The 16087-nt window shown below is 41.6% G+C and overlaps 2 protein-coding genes across 2 annotated transcripts in view; both read left to right on the top strand.

Moving 5' to 3' along the window:
- LOC144325963 (lysozyme C, milk isozyme-like) overlaps window positions 1-1946 on the top strand; it is a 46079-nt gene extending 44133 nt beyond the window's left edge. Inside the window, exon 5 of the mRNA XM_077921256.1 lies at window positions 308-1946. Coding sequence (XP_077777382.1) covers window positions 308-419 — 112 coding nt within the window. The 3' untranslated portion in view covers window positions 420-1946. The remainder of the gene's footprint in view (window positions 1-307) is intronic.
- Window positions 1947-3702: 1756 nt separating this feature from the next.
- LOC114587786 (lysozyme C, milk isozyme-like) lies at window positions 3703-15982 on the top strand. The gene is made up of 4 exons (XM_028712528.2): window positions 3703-7266; window positions 8699-8854; window positions 10160-10238; window positions 11592-15982. Exons 1-4 carry the CDS (start codon window positions 7131-7133, stop codon window positions 11659-11661), a joined length of 441 nt encoding a protein of 146 aa, XP_028568361.2. The 5' UTR covers window positions 3703-7130; the 3' UTR covers window positions 11662-15982.
- Window positions 15983-16087: the final 105 nt, after the last annotated feature.

The following is a 16087-nucleotide window of genomic DNA, read 5'->3' on the forward strand; positions in this document are numbered from 1 at the left end:
ACAACTGGTTGGGTACGTCCCTCTTACTGTGGTGTCTCCTTCTTTTTGCCTGATGTCCTGCCACCATGAAAGCCCCAGATTGCTCTGGATCACCATGGTGATCCCAGGCTTTGTCAACCCGACTCGAGCAATGGCTGGATCTCCCCCCCCCCCCCCCATTGGCCTTGACTTGTTTGGGTGCACAGCTGTAGCACTTTGTGGCGAGTCTTCCTGTTGCCAAATTCAGTCTTGCAGAACTATTTTCTTTTAATAACTCTGTAGCATTGGACAAATGCAAAATAACCAATGTGTTTCGTCCACCCATTAGGCCACTCTATGAGAAATACTGTGATGAAGGTCGGGTAAATCGTTATTATATCAAGTGCCTTTTTGGTGGAGTTACACAAAGAAGAAAGTTTTTGCTTCGGAACCTGCCTTGACTTCTATAGAGGGTTGCATTGTCTCAGGTTTGGTCTGACAATGTGCTTCACTTCAGAGCCTCCTGTCTTCTCATTTTGTAAAGCTTTGGATCCCCCACCCCACCCCCATGAAACATAATGGGAAACCAACAAACACCAACCTCATCTGTAATTTTTGTCAGACAAGGATGAAATCTGTTCACTTCCTGACAGGTTTGAGCCTTAAAAGGTACGCTCTCTCCTAAGGTCCAGTCTTACTTAAGAAGCTGAACCCCTTGAAGGGACCCCATTTTTATTCCCCACTTACTGCAGGGCTCTACATAGGGCTACCTTTGAAGATGACTTGGAAACTACAACTAATTTAGAATGCGACAGCTAGACTGGTGACTGGGAGCAGCCGCTGGGACCATATAGCACTAAAGGATCTCCACTGGCCCCTAGTAAATTTCCAAGCACAATTCAAAGTGTTGGTGCTCGTTATATATCATCTCCCTTTTTTTTTTTATAATACTACATTCCGAACTGGGGGAAAAAAATTTAAAATGACGTTTGTTCAAAAACCAGAAGCATTTTTACTAGGTATTTCTGATCAAGGACTGCCGAACGAGAAATGGAAAATATTCATGTATGCGACAACAGTGGCAAGAATCCTAATAGCACAAAACTGGAAGACTGGAGAAATACCTTCAAAAGCACAATGGTAGGAAAAATTGATGAACTATGCGGAATTAGCAAAGCTAACGGATAAGCTACATGAAAAAGACAGTGATTTTAAAAAAGAATGGGAACCTTTTATAAACTATCTGCAGAAACAACTGAAAGAAATGGACTCGGTAGCAGGATTTGAATAAACATTCACAACTTTACTTAACAAAATGCATGAATAACATTGTTATAATGTTTTGACAGATAAGGAATAGCAGATTGTATCATTTAATGTAACAAACCAGAGGGGAAGCTGAAGGAAGTCAACGGGAAGGGGGGGGGGGGGGGAATGTAGAATGTATGTTTGGAAATGATTTTGATATTTGTTGTTAGAAAAGAAAACTAATAAAAATTATTTTAAAAAAACAAAAACAAAGTGTTGATGCTGACCTTTAAAGCCCTGAACAGTGTTGGCCCTGTATACCTGTCTCCACCACCATTGCTCAGCCGGGACACACAGGTCCTCCTCTGGTGGTTCCCTCACTGCAAGAAGCCAAGTTACAGGGAACCAGCCAGAGGGCCTTCTCAGTAGTGGTGCCCATCCTGTGGAACACCCTCCCATCAGATGTCAAGGAGATAAAGAACTACACAACTTTTGAATATATTATATATAAATATATTCAAAGATAATTATGAAAAAAATATGGAAATAAAAAAAGGAATTTAGGGATTTGGGGATGAATGAATCTATCATTATTAGGAAGGATATTGGTAATCAAGATGAATGTATTGCCAAAAATGTTATTTTTGTATTTTTCATCTTTGTTGGAAGCCGCCCAGAGTGGCTGGGGAAACCCAGCCAGATGGGCGGGGTACAAATAATAAATTGTTGTTGTTGTTGTTGTTGTTGTTGTTGTTGTTGTTGTTGTTGTTGTTGTTGTTGTTTCAATCAATCCCAGTGATAAGCAATGTGAGTTGCTTCAAAGAGTGGCAGAATTTATCTGGAGAGGTGATAAGCCAAGAATAAAATATAAATTATTAACAGATCTTAAAGAAAGAGGTAGCTTCTCCTCTTTCATGGTGGCAGGACATCAGCCAGATAAAAAATTATATTATGAAGCTTTTTGCATTTGCCGGATCCAGGATTGGATAACATTAAAAAACACAGAATTACTAGATCTAGTAGGACATGGTAATAGACTTGGTTGGCATGCGTACTTGTGGTACCAGAAGGCAAAAGTACATAAAAGCTTCCAGTCATATAATAAGAAATGTGATTTTTTTAAGTTTGGGGAAAATATAAAGATTTGTTAGAACAAAAAACATTATGGTGGCTTTCCCCGCTGGAAGCAATATCCATGAAAAAAGTAAATATGAAACATAATTGGGCAACATATAGAGAGCTGTTAACGGAAATAGATAATCAATTAAAATTGAAGGAATTTCAAGAAGTAAAAGGAAAGATAACAGATTGACTACAATATTTCCAATTAAAAATAATAAAAAGATGAAATTTAAAATTTCCAGAGAGAAATAATAGAAAGTGATACTAAATTACTATCAAATATGTATAATATTAATTAGAATGGGAAACAAGGGCAAAAGATATGGGACGTAATATACAGATGACAGATTGGGAAAGACTATGGAAGAATGATATAAAATTCACAGCCTGTACCTTACTTAAAGAGAATTACATGAAAATGCTGGATAGGTGGTATTTAACAATGGTTAAATTGGCAAAAATGTATAAAACAAGAAAAATTAAGTGTTGGAAATGTAAAGCATTAGAAGGTACATTTTATCATATTTGGTAGCAACGTAAGGTCATTAAAATATTTTGTGAAATGATATATAACAAATTGAAGAAAATTTTAAAAATAACCTTTGTTAAAAAACCAGAAGCTTTACCTTTATTAGGGTAAAGAATATAAGAATTTGTTCATGTATGCAACAATGGCCGCACATATTGTTAGCCCAACACTGGAAAGAAGATGTCTCCACTAACGAAGATTGGCAAATTAAGTTAATGCGGAAATGGCTAAATTAACTGGGAAACTTAAAAATCAAGATGACAACATATATAAAAAATAATGGGAAACGTTTATTGCATATTTACAAAAGCAGTGTATGCAATTTAATACATTAGCAGGATTTTTAAAAACACTTGTAATGTTATATATAACGTGTAAACTTGGAGGTAATTAGAGATAAAGATTTTATTGACATGCATAAATGAAGATAATACAAAGGAACCAAGGGAGGTAGTGGAGGGAAATTGGGGGATTCAAGTAATCCCAGAATGTGGATTTAAAATTGATTATATATAGTTGTTTTAAATGTTTTGGTTTATGTTTTGTTTTCTTTTCTTTAATGCAATAATTTTTTGGGGGTGTGTGTGTGAAAATTATATGTGTGTATGAACTACACAACTTTTAGGAGGCAGCCATGTATCGGGAAGTTTTTAATGTTTGATGTTTTACTATGTTTTTATATGTGTTTATACCATAGCCAGATGGGTGGGGTATAATAAAATATTTATTATTATTATTATTATTATTATTATTATTATTATTATTATTATTATCATCATTATTAATTTGCTGATGTTTTTGAATTGTTGTAAGTTGGCCTGAGTGGTGCAATTGCAACCAAAGAGTGGTATATAAATGCTATAAATAATATTTAAAATCTTAATAGCTTTTTATTCTAAGATATATATTTTTTACATATCGTATTTTTCGCCCTATAGGATGCACTTTTCCCCCTCCAAAAATGAAGGGAAAATGTGTGTGTGTCCTATGGGGTGACTTCGCGCAGCTCTCTCACGGCTTGTGGAGAGCTGCCTGCACCCCGAAGCCTGGGGGCGCGCTGAGCTCAGCGCCCCCAGGCTTCGGGCTTCGCGCAGCTCTCTGCAAGCCGTGGGAGGGCTGCGTGAAGTCGCGCAGCTCTCCCACGGCTTGCGGAGAGCTGCCTGTTCTGGGAGCTGGGGTCGGGGGAAGCTCAGGCTTCCCCAGCCCCATGCCTAGGGGGAAAATAAAAATGTTTTTCTTTATTCCCCCCCAAAAAAAACTAGGTGCGTCCTATGGGCCGGTGCGCCCTATGGACCAAAAAGTACGGTAATATACATAGATATTTGTAAACTTGTTAATGTTGTTATTGATTCACTGACATCACATTCATTACTTTATTTTTTTGTTATCATGTCACTCATTTTCTTTATATCTATTAATTTCCAGCTGCTTTTTGCGTGTTACTTCTATCCCTGAAGTGTTCAAAATCCTCTTGCAATTTTTATTGTGGTTTATTGTGAGCAGCGAGTGACATCCAGAACTAAAAGCAGATTAGCCTAACAATTGCTCACTTACACTTTCTCTTTTCCTCTCACTGTAGTCAAAGATTAACATCTTTAAATGTGTTTGTGAGCAGGTGTTTGTGGGAGAGGAGTATTTTGTTTCCCTAAATACATTTGGCTTGTAGGCACAAAAGTACTCAATATATACTCAGGCAGGTACAGACCTGTGAATTTGTTATCTTGAACATTGTTTCTGTCATCCTGACCTTCTCTGATCTCCATCCAGAATAGAAACTCTTAATGATTCAGATCAAATGCATCATTTTAGCTGACCCTAATTCCCAGATGAGGATCAAAGCTGATTTTTAAAATGAGAACAAACCATTCTTCATCCCACAGGAAACTCCGTGGGAAATGATGAAGGAAAATGTATAAGGGAATATCATTGTATGTGCCTTTTATCTTTAGAAAGAAGAAAGAAATGAGATTATTGCGTTGGAGAAAGAAAACTATTTGGATGAGCACAGTGCCCTTGATTCCTCCTTTAATTCAAACCATGCTGCCAGAAATGAGGAACTGGGTATTTGATATCCGGTCAAACCGTTTTTCAAAAGTGCAAAGTGCATTCTACAGGTGCAGACTAGACACAAGGTGCATAAGCATTAAAAGCATATTATTTCCCTCAAGGATTTCTGTAGTTTGTTAAGGGTTGCTTTGAACTGTAACTCTGTGAGGGGCGAACTACAGTGACCAGTGCAATTCAAGGTTTTGGTGCTGACCTTTAAAGTCAGCAAACTTTTTTCCGCAGGGGGCCGGTCCATTGTCCCTCAGACCTTGTGGGAACTATATTGTTTTTTGGGGGGAATCCCCCCCAACTCTCCTCTCCCTTCTCCACAGCAGAGAAGGCACAGGTAAACCCCACGGCAGGACAAGCGGCGTGAAAGGGTTGGCTCCAGAGAGGGGCTGCTTAAAATGGCGTTCAGCCAACTGCGGCTCAACAAAGCCCAGCCCCCTTCCTCCTCTAGGCAGGGCAGGAAGAAGCCAGGAGGAGGCAGGGAGGAGGTGCAGACGTGGTGTGTGTGAGGGAGAGGGGAGGGATGGCACAGCCCAAACAATCAGAATCCCCACGCTGATCCACGTGGCAATTCCCGGACCGTCCGCGGGCCAGATCCAGAAGGGGGCTGGATCTGGCCCCCGGGCCTTAGCTTGCCGACCTATGCTCTAAACAGCCTCAACTACGTATACCTGAAGGAGCGTCTCCACCCCCATCCAGGACATGGGGGTCCAGCTCTGAGGGCCTTCTCGGGGCTCCCTTATTGTGAGAGGTGAAGCTACAGGGAAGCATGCAGAGCCTTCTCAGTGGTTGCGCCTGTGCTGTGGAATGCCCTCCCTTCAGATGTCAAGGAGATAAACAACTATACGACTTTCCGTAGACATATTTAGTTTTGTGTTCATATTATGTTGGAAGCTGCCCAGAGTGGCTGGGGCAACCCCCAATGAGTGGGGAATAAATAATAATAATTTCTTTATTTATAAATTTATATCCTGCCTTCTCTCACAAAGGAGGAAAACAACAATTAAAAAAAATCTTTTAAAACACAATATGGATTCAGACTGGCATATATCTCAACTAAAAAGGCTTGTTGAAAGACAAATGTTTCCAGTAGGCACTTCACAAGCCCTGATGATCAGCCTGTGCCTGCAAATTCCCTTTGACCCAGCTGAGTCTTTACCTGCCCAATTGCTGATGACACCCATGAGAACACCAGGTGTCAGGCTGCTGGGTGTGGCATGACTGAAGGTGCCTTGCAGACCAGGTGAGGAGATCTGGCTGCCTTGATGAGGTCCGTGGGCCAGAAGTGCCATACTGCCCCAAGTTAGATTGCTATGCTGCTAGCTTGCAGCAGAGCAATCTAGTCAGTATATTTATGGAGTGTATTGTTTAGCATATTTATGCTTAATGGATTACAATGGTCAGCAAATAGGAGCTAATAGTGGGGAGCAATCTGCTGCATGAAAATCCATTCTTGTCAAAAGAAGCTCTCCCCTGATAACAATTTCTGCAGGAAAGATAAGTAAAGCACTAGTGTTATAAAAAATAAAAATAAAAATTGTAGTAGCACCTTATAGACCAACTAAGTTTGTTCTTTTGTGTGCATGCACACTTCTTCAGATACTCTGAAGCAGAAGTCACCAGACCCTTATCTGGTGGGGTGGGGTTTTTCTCAGAAGTGTAGTAGGAGATGGGTGATTGGCTCAATGGGTATTGAGTCACTATTGTTAACCTATACTTAACATAGACAACATCTCTCTCTCTCTCTCTCTCTCTCTCTCTCTCTCTCTCTCTCTCTCACACACACACACACACACACACACACACACACGGGCAGCTTAGGGACATTCTAGCCTGTTGTTGCACCAACTCAGCAACCTCTAAGGCAAACTAAGGCCTGGGGGCCAGATCTGGCCTAATCACCTTCTAATCAGCCGTGGATGGAATCAGCGTGTTTTTACATGAGTAGAATGGTAGAATGTGTCCTTTTATTTAAAATGCATCTCTGGGGCACTGTGGGGAATAGGAATTTGTTCATTTCCCCCCCCCCCAAAAAAAATATAGTCCGGCCCCCCAAAAGGTCTGAGGGACAGTGGACCGGTCCCCTGCTGAAAAAGTTTGCTGACCCCTGGTCTAAGCCCTCACTGTAGAAAGAGGTGTAGACTTGGCCAAGTCTACATCCATCAGCTATAAAAACTCTCAAGACTCTGGACATATTACTTCTTAGAGATCTGTGGTAATGAAGGCCCTGAACCTTGTCTTCCTCTGCCTACTCATTTTAGCATCCGAGTCCAAAAAGTATCTAAAATGCGAGCTGCAAGATGAATTAATAAGACGAGGACTGGATGGTTACCACGACATTGGAGTAGGACACTGTGAGTTATTTAGGTGCTGGACTCCCTTTAGCTTCTTTGAATTAATTTAGGTCCACCTGCTATGGTTTTGTTAAAGGCTTTTTATGGATTGAGTTTGTTGTAATTCATTATTTTCTTGATGTTTAGACTGTCCTTTAAAATGTTTATGATTTCTCTGACATTGTTTAATATTTGCAGATATGCCACTTTTTCAAAATGGGCCCATAGAAACAAAATTGGGCATTGAGAACATTTTCAAAAAAAATATTCAAAAAATGTCCTGTTATTTTCAGAATTGTGATTTTTACTTCTTGGGGTGGGAGTGTAACAGAACAAAACAGTTCTGGTACTATGTGGTAAAAGAGATAAAAAAGAGAGTTTTCAGGTTCTACCATTGTGGTTTGTTTAAGTGTTATTAAAGGTGAACATCCTCAAACATGTGTTTCAGATTGTGCATTTATTCAGTTTTGCAAAGGTCTCTATTGAGAAAAACCTGCAAACAGTTGAATCTGATGGGAGGAATTCAGTGCAGCACTAAGCAGATTGCTCTATCAGTTCTTTCTACTTGCCTGCAAGGGTTGTTGTTGTTTTGCCCCAGAAAATTTTTTTGGGGGGGGCATGGGAAGCCCAGATGTGCTAGGGAAAGTCCTTGCTCAGGCATTCGCTGGTGGGACTACTCCGTCAAATCTACCCTCATTAAATTAACAATCATTCTAAAAAAATAGAGAAAATTATCATGAGGAATTACATAAAGCATGGTAACAGGTTACATAAAAAAGGAATTTGGAAGGGAAGGGTTAAGAGTAGATTATTTATTCCTTTAAAATTGTGATCAATTTGTGAGGAAGCTCCGTTGGTGTAAATTATCAAGTTTTCTGGTTTTATAAAAGCATTTATAAAAATAATAAACAAATAGCATCATTAGCATATCTATTTTGTATGTATATGTGTTTTATGCTAAAGAAAAATATTATGAAAAACAAACCTTTCACCTGCGCTAGGTGAAAGACTGAATCTTGAATGGTTAATGCCAAATTTGAGAATGGTTAATGGTTAGGGCTGCCATACATCCTGGATTTCCCGGACATATACGGGATTCCGCTCCTGAAAATGGTGTCCAGGGGAAATTTTCAGAACTTGGCAAAATGTCCGGGGAACATTTCTTTCTCAGCACAGGGCTGGCTCCCGCCAGCCGCTTCCCTTCCTGGTATGTTCTCTCCCTCTCTCCCTTCCATCCTCATGCCAGCCACCTGATGAAGATGTGCGGTGGTGGTGGTGGGTTGTCTGGGTTTTGGCTCTTTGGAATATGGCAACTCTGTAATGGTAACATTCTGTAATGTAATTAGCTGAAATATTGAGTCATATAATATGAAATTTCCTGTTTTGAAGTTTTGCACTTGATATGTAGGAAACAAAAAGCATTCTACCTTTCTAATCTGTGCTTTCCTCCCAGGGTTGTGTTTGGTCCTGTTCGCAAGTCAGTTTGACACGCAACACTATGAGTACACAGATGGCCATCCATACTATGGAATATTTTATTTGAGTGGTCTGTTGTGGTGTGACAATGGAAAGCATCCCACAAAAAACCTATGCAGTATTGACTGTGAGAGTAAGTGGTGACTCTTTGCTTTTGCCTTTTGCAACTCAAGGAGAACTGTTTATTTCAGGGGTGGGAATCTGCTCCCTGGGGCCCTTCATGGCCCACCAGGGTCTCCAGCTTGGCATGCCAAGCGATTTCCTCTGAAACAAGGTTGCAGAAGCCCCACACTGCTGTCACTTGCAAACTCCAGTCTTCGTTCTCCCCTCCCCATCAACAGCGGGGACCCAAGAAATAAGCAGTTTGTCAGCCCTATGTTCAGAGCTTCCCAGTGCACCAATTTTGGTCTGTTGAGGTGTGGTTCCCACACAAGGGATTTTGACCAGTGGGCGGATATGCTCATATGACTGACAGATAAGTGTCCCCACCCATCCATCAAATTTGGCTCATGGGCATGATCCTGATAAGGATCTGGCCTGTGGAGCCATAAAGGTTCTCCACAATGTGGCAGAGCTTAAGCCTGAATGCTAGCAACATACTTTGGTTCGCAAGCTGTGGCTTAATTATGCCTGCTCAATTATGAGTGTCAGGCATTCTTTGCATGCTCAGTGGCACCCCTTTTTTGTTATTTATATCATTCAGGACTGAGTCTTGGTATTCGAAAAGGGGTTTTGTGGAGGAGACTTAGGGAACTTTGGCTCAAATACTTAATCCCTCCCCATTATTGCTGCAGTTTCTTGTTCTTTGCAATGTGACTAATGTAAGGTTGCCATATTTCAGAAAGTGAAATCCAGACACAAAAGTTGTTGAGGTTCTTTTTGGGGGGGGCCAAGTTGTTGAGCTTAGACTCGTTCACATCATTAAAACCATTGATCACAATGAAGCCTTCAAAAGATAAAAAGAGGCATTTTTCAAAGACCAAGCAGAGCTTTGACAGAACCACTTGCAGCAGCGACAGGAGACAGGAATGGGAGTCACTAGGAAACTATTTGGATCCATCTGTTTTTTGGGGGGGCAAACCAATTTAATGGGTCCTTCATTCCTGAAGATTTTTCTGGGGCCAAGTAAGTCTCAGTCCCATCAGGGGTGAAGGACCCATTAATGGAGCAGGAGCAGGAGTAACCTGATGCAGACTCATGATTGAGACAATCAGGTGGGCTGAAGCAGCTGCCTTGGGCAGTGGAATCCAACAGGACATTGCCCTGCTGTGGTTGTGGCTTCCAGTGAGATAGAGATGACACAAATGTTGAAGTCTCTCAGAACCATGAGCCTGAGGGATTTCAGCACTGCTGCTGAGACTACCTTGGCAAGGTGGAGAATACACCAACAGAAGCCCCTATTCTATCCTGATTTGTCCTTCAATAACTTTCCTGGCAGAGTTTCTGGATGACAATATCGCAGATGATGTTGAGTGTGCAAAGAAAGTTTCTGCAAGCAAGAATGGGATGTTAGCTTGGTAAGTGGCATCAGCTCACCAGTGTCTAAGAATGAAAATATAAATGACAATATCATATAATCAAATCGAGCACAAACTTTTCTGTTTTATGATTACAAGGCAGAGAAAAGAGAACTGCTTTCAGCCCCATACTCTTTGTTTATTAAGTACATTTCAAGAGTCCTTTACAATAGAACAGTCTATTATGAAAAATGGTGGAAGAAATAATGCAAGACAAAATGAAGAACTAGTTGATCACCATGATGGTCTGCTCAGCTAGTACATATCTGGCAGAGATTCTGCTTAAAGAGTTTAGGGGTGGCTGTTGTTTTTCCTTGATACAGCAGAGTATCTGTAAATGGGTGCATGGATATCATCCAATGGTGCAAATTCAGAATAAAATTAGAAACATGATGTAATAATGAAAGAGAACAGTGTGAAGCTCGTTCTACACTTTGGTGCTTTTTTAGAAAACAAAGAAAATCCAGTTGGGAGCCTCCAGTTGACAGGCCTAATTAGACACCCCGCCCCCGCCCCCAGGCCTTTTCATTTGTCTTAAGAGGCCATTTGTCCCAAGTCATGCCCACCTGTTCATCTCTTGATACCATAAATAGAAATATGACATCAGTTGTGGGACATGTAAAGCCACTGCCTTATTTTTAAAAGGAAGAACCTGGAGCTCTCAATTCTTCCTTTTCGGCCTCTGCTGAACTTGGTGCCAAATCCCAAGCACCTTGCAGTGCTGGAATAATTTTTGAATTCAAAATGCACCTGCAAAGAAAGAATCTTTTTTTGAAACTGTGGCTGAAATTTAATATCACCTGATATAATTGTTGTGAGATAATGCCGAGGCCTTGTGCAGCATCGCCCGGGATTCTTCACTCCGGTCTTCTGTCACACTGATGGGACATGAGCACACAACCAGCAGAGTCCAAAATAGAAGCGTTAGCCTTGAGGTGTAACATCTAATCCTAATTTATTGCAACGAAATCAAACATAACAGTTCAAAGTAAACATGGCTCCTCTTTCTCTCTCTTCCTCAGAGAGAACACTGAAACAGAACATCACTGTGAGAGAACAAACAGTGTATCTCCCTTTCTGCTTATATAGCTCTAACAATCAGCAGCTGAAATGCATTACATACAGACACGTGCTCCAACAAGTGATCCCTATCTGCAGCATAAGGAGGGGTGAAATCCTAACAATTATGTGACATCAGGTGATTGACAGGTGTGGTTCTGTCCAAAGTCACCCTTGTAGGGGTGACCATTTCTGGATCTGGTCCTCCAGCTGGTAACATAGATTATTAAGGCAAATGCCAACTGCCCCAACCTGTCTCTCATAAATGTTGTTTCTTTCTCTCTTTTCTTTTAGGAAGCCCTTTGAAGAATATTGCCTACATCCTATGCCTTCCATACTCTATTGGGAATGCAATAAGCCTTGAAATACAGGCATCCATTTATTATTACCTTATTTTCACCACAAGCTGTTCTGATTGGATAGGGTAGTTAGTGGTACTACATCCTGCATCAGCTAACTGATGAAGGCGGCAGGCCTAAAACCGGAGGACCATTTGATCAAATGACAGGATAATCTTCAAAATTAACAAACACCTCTTTTTTTCTTTTTTTTTTAAGAGAATCTTCCTGAAACCCACAACATGGATGAATCCTATAAACGTGTCTCAATTGATTCCATTCAGACAAAGATTATATGAAAATATTACATCAGAATCAAGTCAATATAGATAGCATCGAGTACTCTTCTGAACTTGGGGAAAAAACCATTGGGATGGATCCAGGTTAGGTTAGTTACACTTACTTCCCATTGAAATAAATGTGACTTCAGTTAGCCATGACTAACGTCTTGCACTGATTTCAATGTGACTGTTTCAGCTAGGTTAGCTGGGGGCAGCTCTGCATAAGCGGGTTCCACTCCAGCCTCCCCTTCTGCAGACACAGGCCAGGACCACAGAGCAGGGCCTTTACCTGTTTGTTTTACCCAGGACATTCAATGGTGCAAGGTTCATTTCTCTCTGCTGCCCATCCCATGTGATTCCCTAGGTCAGGCTTCCTCAAACTCAGCCCTCCAGATGTTTTGAGACTACAATTCCCATCATCCCTGACCTGACCCCTGTCCTGCTAGCTAGGGATCATGGTAGTTGTAGGCCAAAAACATCTGGAGGGCCGTGTTTGAGGAAGCTTGCCCTAGGTTCTGAATTGTGCTGGGTAGTCAACCTCTGAGTAAGATGAACTCACATCTTCGATGATTCCATGCCATCTAGTTTCTGCCATGGCTTCCAGCCAGGAAAAACAGGTTACTGCCTCAACTATCTTTACCTCTTGCTTGGTCCACAGCCAACCTGCAGCAGCCTCCACACACTGCAGCCAGGCATCAATTCCTTTTTCTTCCTGCCTCCTCCTTTACAGCATCATCTTTCCCTGACTGAATTCTATATTTATAATCTTCACCTCTCATCTGCACCTCAATCCCCTCTTACCCCTCCTCTGTTGGATAGCCCTGTCCTCTGCCCCTGTCCCAGCCCCATTCTAGTGTAGTACCTTCAGATTCTCTTATTTACAGTCTGCAAGATGCTAAATGTGACTAACAGTCAAATCCAGTGCTCCCATTCTGCTTGCAAAATCGCTTTTGGTTGAATAGACGTATCTGATAACATAAGAGGGTTTTCAGCCCCCCCCAGCACCCTGAAAATGTGTTTCTGAGGTTTGGGGGGCCCTCCAGAACAGCATAGAAGAAAATATTAGTTAGCAACATCATCAGCAATCATCTTACAGTCATCCACAAGTATTTCCAAGTATGGCTATAATGAAATATACTCTATATTTCTATACATATAAGGCAGTTAGGGCAATCAGAGCAATGTAGAGAGTATGCTGAAGACAGGGTGTGGAATATGGAAGACCCACACTAACACAAGAGCCAACTCCTGGGGCCGTCCCAATAAAATATTTGAGGGGGCCGCCCCCCAAGTTGATGAACATTGCCATTCAAATGGCATGCTTGCACCATGTCATGTGATCAATTATGCAAGGAAAGGTTTACTTGGGTCTCCCATTATTTTATTCAAGTTGGCACCCCTGCACCCAAAAGTCCTCACACTCCAAATGTTCTCAGAGCTATGGCATGATATAAATGAGCCTCAACACTGGAAAAAGTACTCTAAGGCCCAATAAAACATCAGAGGACATGAGATTCTGAGCAGCAAGCTGGATCTGAGTCCAGCCTGCCAGCATCAGTACCATTTTGCCAGCCATGTCAAAAGATGTGTAGCACATGATACAAAGCTAATCAGGAATGGCATCATTCACAGACTGGTGAATGATGCAGGACTCACACCTTTTTAAGACTCACATACATAAAGCAAGCACATAAAGAACTCTCTCTAAGCAGCACCTCACTGCACGTGATCTCTTTGCATTCCTTTCCTTATATTGGAGTTAGGACACATGTAGTACAGCACGTCTCCCTCTTCTTATGCAGGCACTTTAGAATGTGTATTAGGCACTTCATAGAAACAATAGAAACAAAGCTGCTCTGCTTGTCTGAAGGTCTCTATATGCATCATCACCTGAACTAGGATCCATAGACACTATGGCTGTGATGGTAGATATGCCAGATCTACCATTGTCATATTCAGAACAGCTCTGCTGCTCGATGTTTAGAATGAACCTGCTGCTCAGCAGCCTTAACCTTAGACCATTTGCTCATTGCTTTTTTCTCAGTGGTCAAAGCTGGCCATTTACTCAGACCCTCTAAAGCATGGGTAGGCAAACTAAGGCCCACAATCGCCTTCTAAATCCGGCCTTGCAGATGGTCTGGGAATCAGCGTGTTTTTACATGAGTAGAATGTGTCCTTTTATTTAAAATGCATCTCTGGGTTATTTGTGGGGCATAGGAATTCGTCCATTCCCTCCTCTCCCCAAAAATATAGTCTGGCCCCCCACAAGGTCTGAGGGACAGTGGACCGGCCCCCTGCTGAAAAAGTTTGCTGACCCTGCTTTAAAGACTCCCAATGTAGAAAAATGGTTGCCAAACCCAACCCTTCCCCATCAGAGGAAGTTTAATCAAACACAAAAGTGGGGTGCCTGGAAGCCTTCCCTTTGCTGTTAGGACCCCACTGATCTTACTATATAATGAATAAAATTAATAAATTGAGGTCTAGCTGCCTGCCTGCCTGTATATGTATATACTTCTTGCTTTGATTTATGTTTTCTGTGGTTCAAATGTTTAAAGGTTTCATATTTGTAATGTTTCACTCCTGATTAAGAGAATGTTCCATTTATACTGCCTATCCTCTTTTGCCACCCACTTTCAGTCTGTTCTTTATCCTAATTGTTATTTACTGCTACTCATGTCAATTCCTACTTGTAGGTTTATTTGGTTATTGTACCTGAAATATACTTGGAGCCCTGCAGTGATTTCATGCTCCTTATTGCAGCTTGTAAAACAGTGATTGATTCCCCACCCCAAAACCTCAGGCTTTTATATACATTCTTTACACAATGAGTCCCGGCTGATTGGCTGATTCTGCTTCCCTCCTGGAGCAGGCTAATCAGTTGTTGCATTCTAGGATCCTACTTGCCGAGTTTAGTACATAACAATACCTTTTTAGATAATCTGTAAATGGTTCTGATTCCTCCCTCAGCTGTCTCTCCCTGGTCTCTAGTTTTTGTTGTTATGCCAATTCTATTTTGTTGTCATGATAACCAATTCAAAAGAGGCAAAAGAGGATGATGTTGTTGTTGTTTAATCGTTTAGTCGTTTCCGACTCTTCGTGACCCCCTGGACCAGAGCATGCCAGGCACTCCTGTCTTCCACTGCCTCCCGCAGTTTGGTCAAACTCATGCTGGTAGCTTGAACACTGTCCAACCATCTCGTTCTCTGTTGTCCCCTTCTCCTTGTGCCCTCCATCTTTCCCAACATCAGAGTTTTTTCTAGGGAGTCTTCTCTTCTCATGAGGTGGCCAAAGTCTTGGAGCCTCAGCTTCAGGATCTGTCCTTCCAGTGAGCACTCAGGGCTGATTTCCTTAAGAATGGATGCGTTTGATCTTCTTGCAGTCCATGGGACTCTCAAGAGTCTCCTCCAGCACCATAATTCAAAAGCATCAATTCTCAAGGGCAAATTTGGATTTTTCAAGAATGACACAAGACATAGGTTCTTGTGGAGATGCATTTCAGCCTTTTGAGGTGGGAAGAACTTTGGGACACCATGTTCCCCCAAATAGTAATTTTGGATGAAGAGATCTGATATAATCTAAACATAGTTGTACCTAGAAGCCATTCTGTGGGCGGCAAGTGGGGAAACAAATGTTCTTTGCCTTGTGAAGGCTGGCATCTGGGGATTCTCCTCGACCTGGCTTTGAACACTGATATCTAGATAATGGCCATGTCCAAAAGTGCCTTGGATGTCCCAGCTAAGCCTCTTCTAAGTAGATCTAGCCATGGTGATAAACACTTTAGTACTGGGAGGTTTTTAACGCTGTAAGCCACCCAGAGTGGCTGGGGAAACCCAGCCAGATGGACGGGGTATAAATAACAAATAACAAATTTTATTACATCATGATCTATATATTAATTTCAGGGTCTTTGAAACTTGTCCAGAAACCCCAGTTGATTGACAGTCTCTTCACAGATTTGTCATCTGTTTTCATGCAGGGGTGGGGAACCTATGGCCCTCCAGATGTTGTGGGACTGCAATCAGCCCCAGCAATCATGGCCAGTCATCAGGAATGATGGGAGCTATAGCCCCCCAAACATCTGGAGAACCATAGATCCCTCATCCCTGTTCTAAGTGATGCCGGGGAAATTATAAGCACACAATATAGTAGGTGGATTCTGAGCAAAACTGTG

The sequence above is a fragment of the Podarcis muralis genome, chromosome 17 (genome assembly GCF_964188315.1).
Source record: "Podarcis muralis chromosome 17, rPodMur119.hap1.1, whole genome shotgun sequence".
In the NCBI taxonomy this organism is placed as follows: domain Eukaryota; kingdom Metazoa; phylum Chordata; class Lepidosauria; order Squamata; family Lacertidae; genus Podarcis; species Podarcis muralis.

Bases quoted from the DNA above. Each gene is read 5' to 3' on its own strand.
- LOC114587786 (XM_028712528.2), top strand. From the start codon at position 7,131: ATGAAGGCCCTGAACCTTGTCTTCCTCTGCCTACTCATTTTAGCATCC. The intron at 7,267-8,698 runs GTGAGTTATTTA...CTTTCCTCCCAG, and splicing joins CGACATTGGAGTAGGACACT to GGTTGTGTTTGGTCCTGTTC. The intron at 10,239-11,591 runs GTAAGTGGCATC...CTTTTCTTTTAG, and splicing joins AAGAATGGGATGTTAGCTTG to GAAGCCCTTTGAAGAATATT.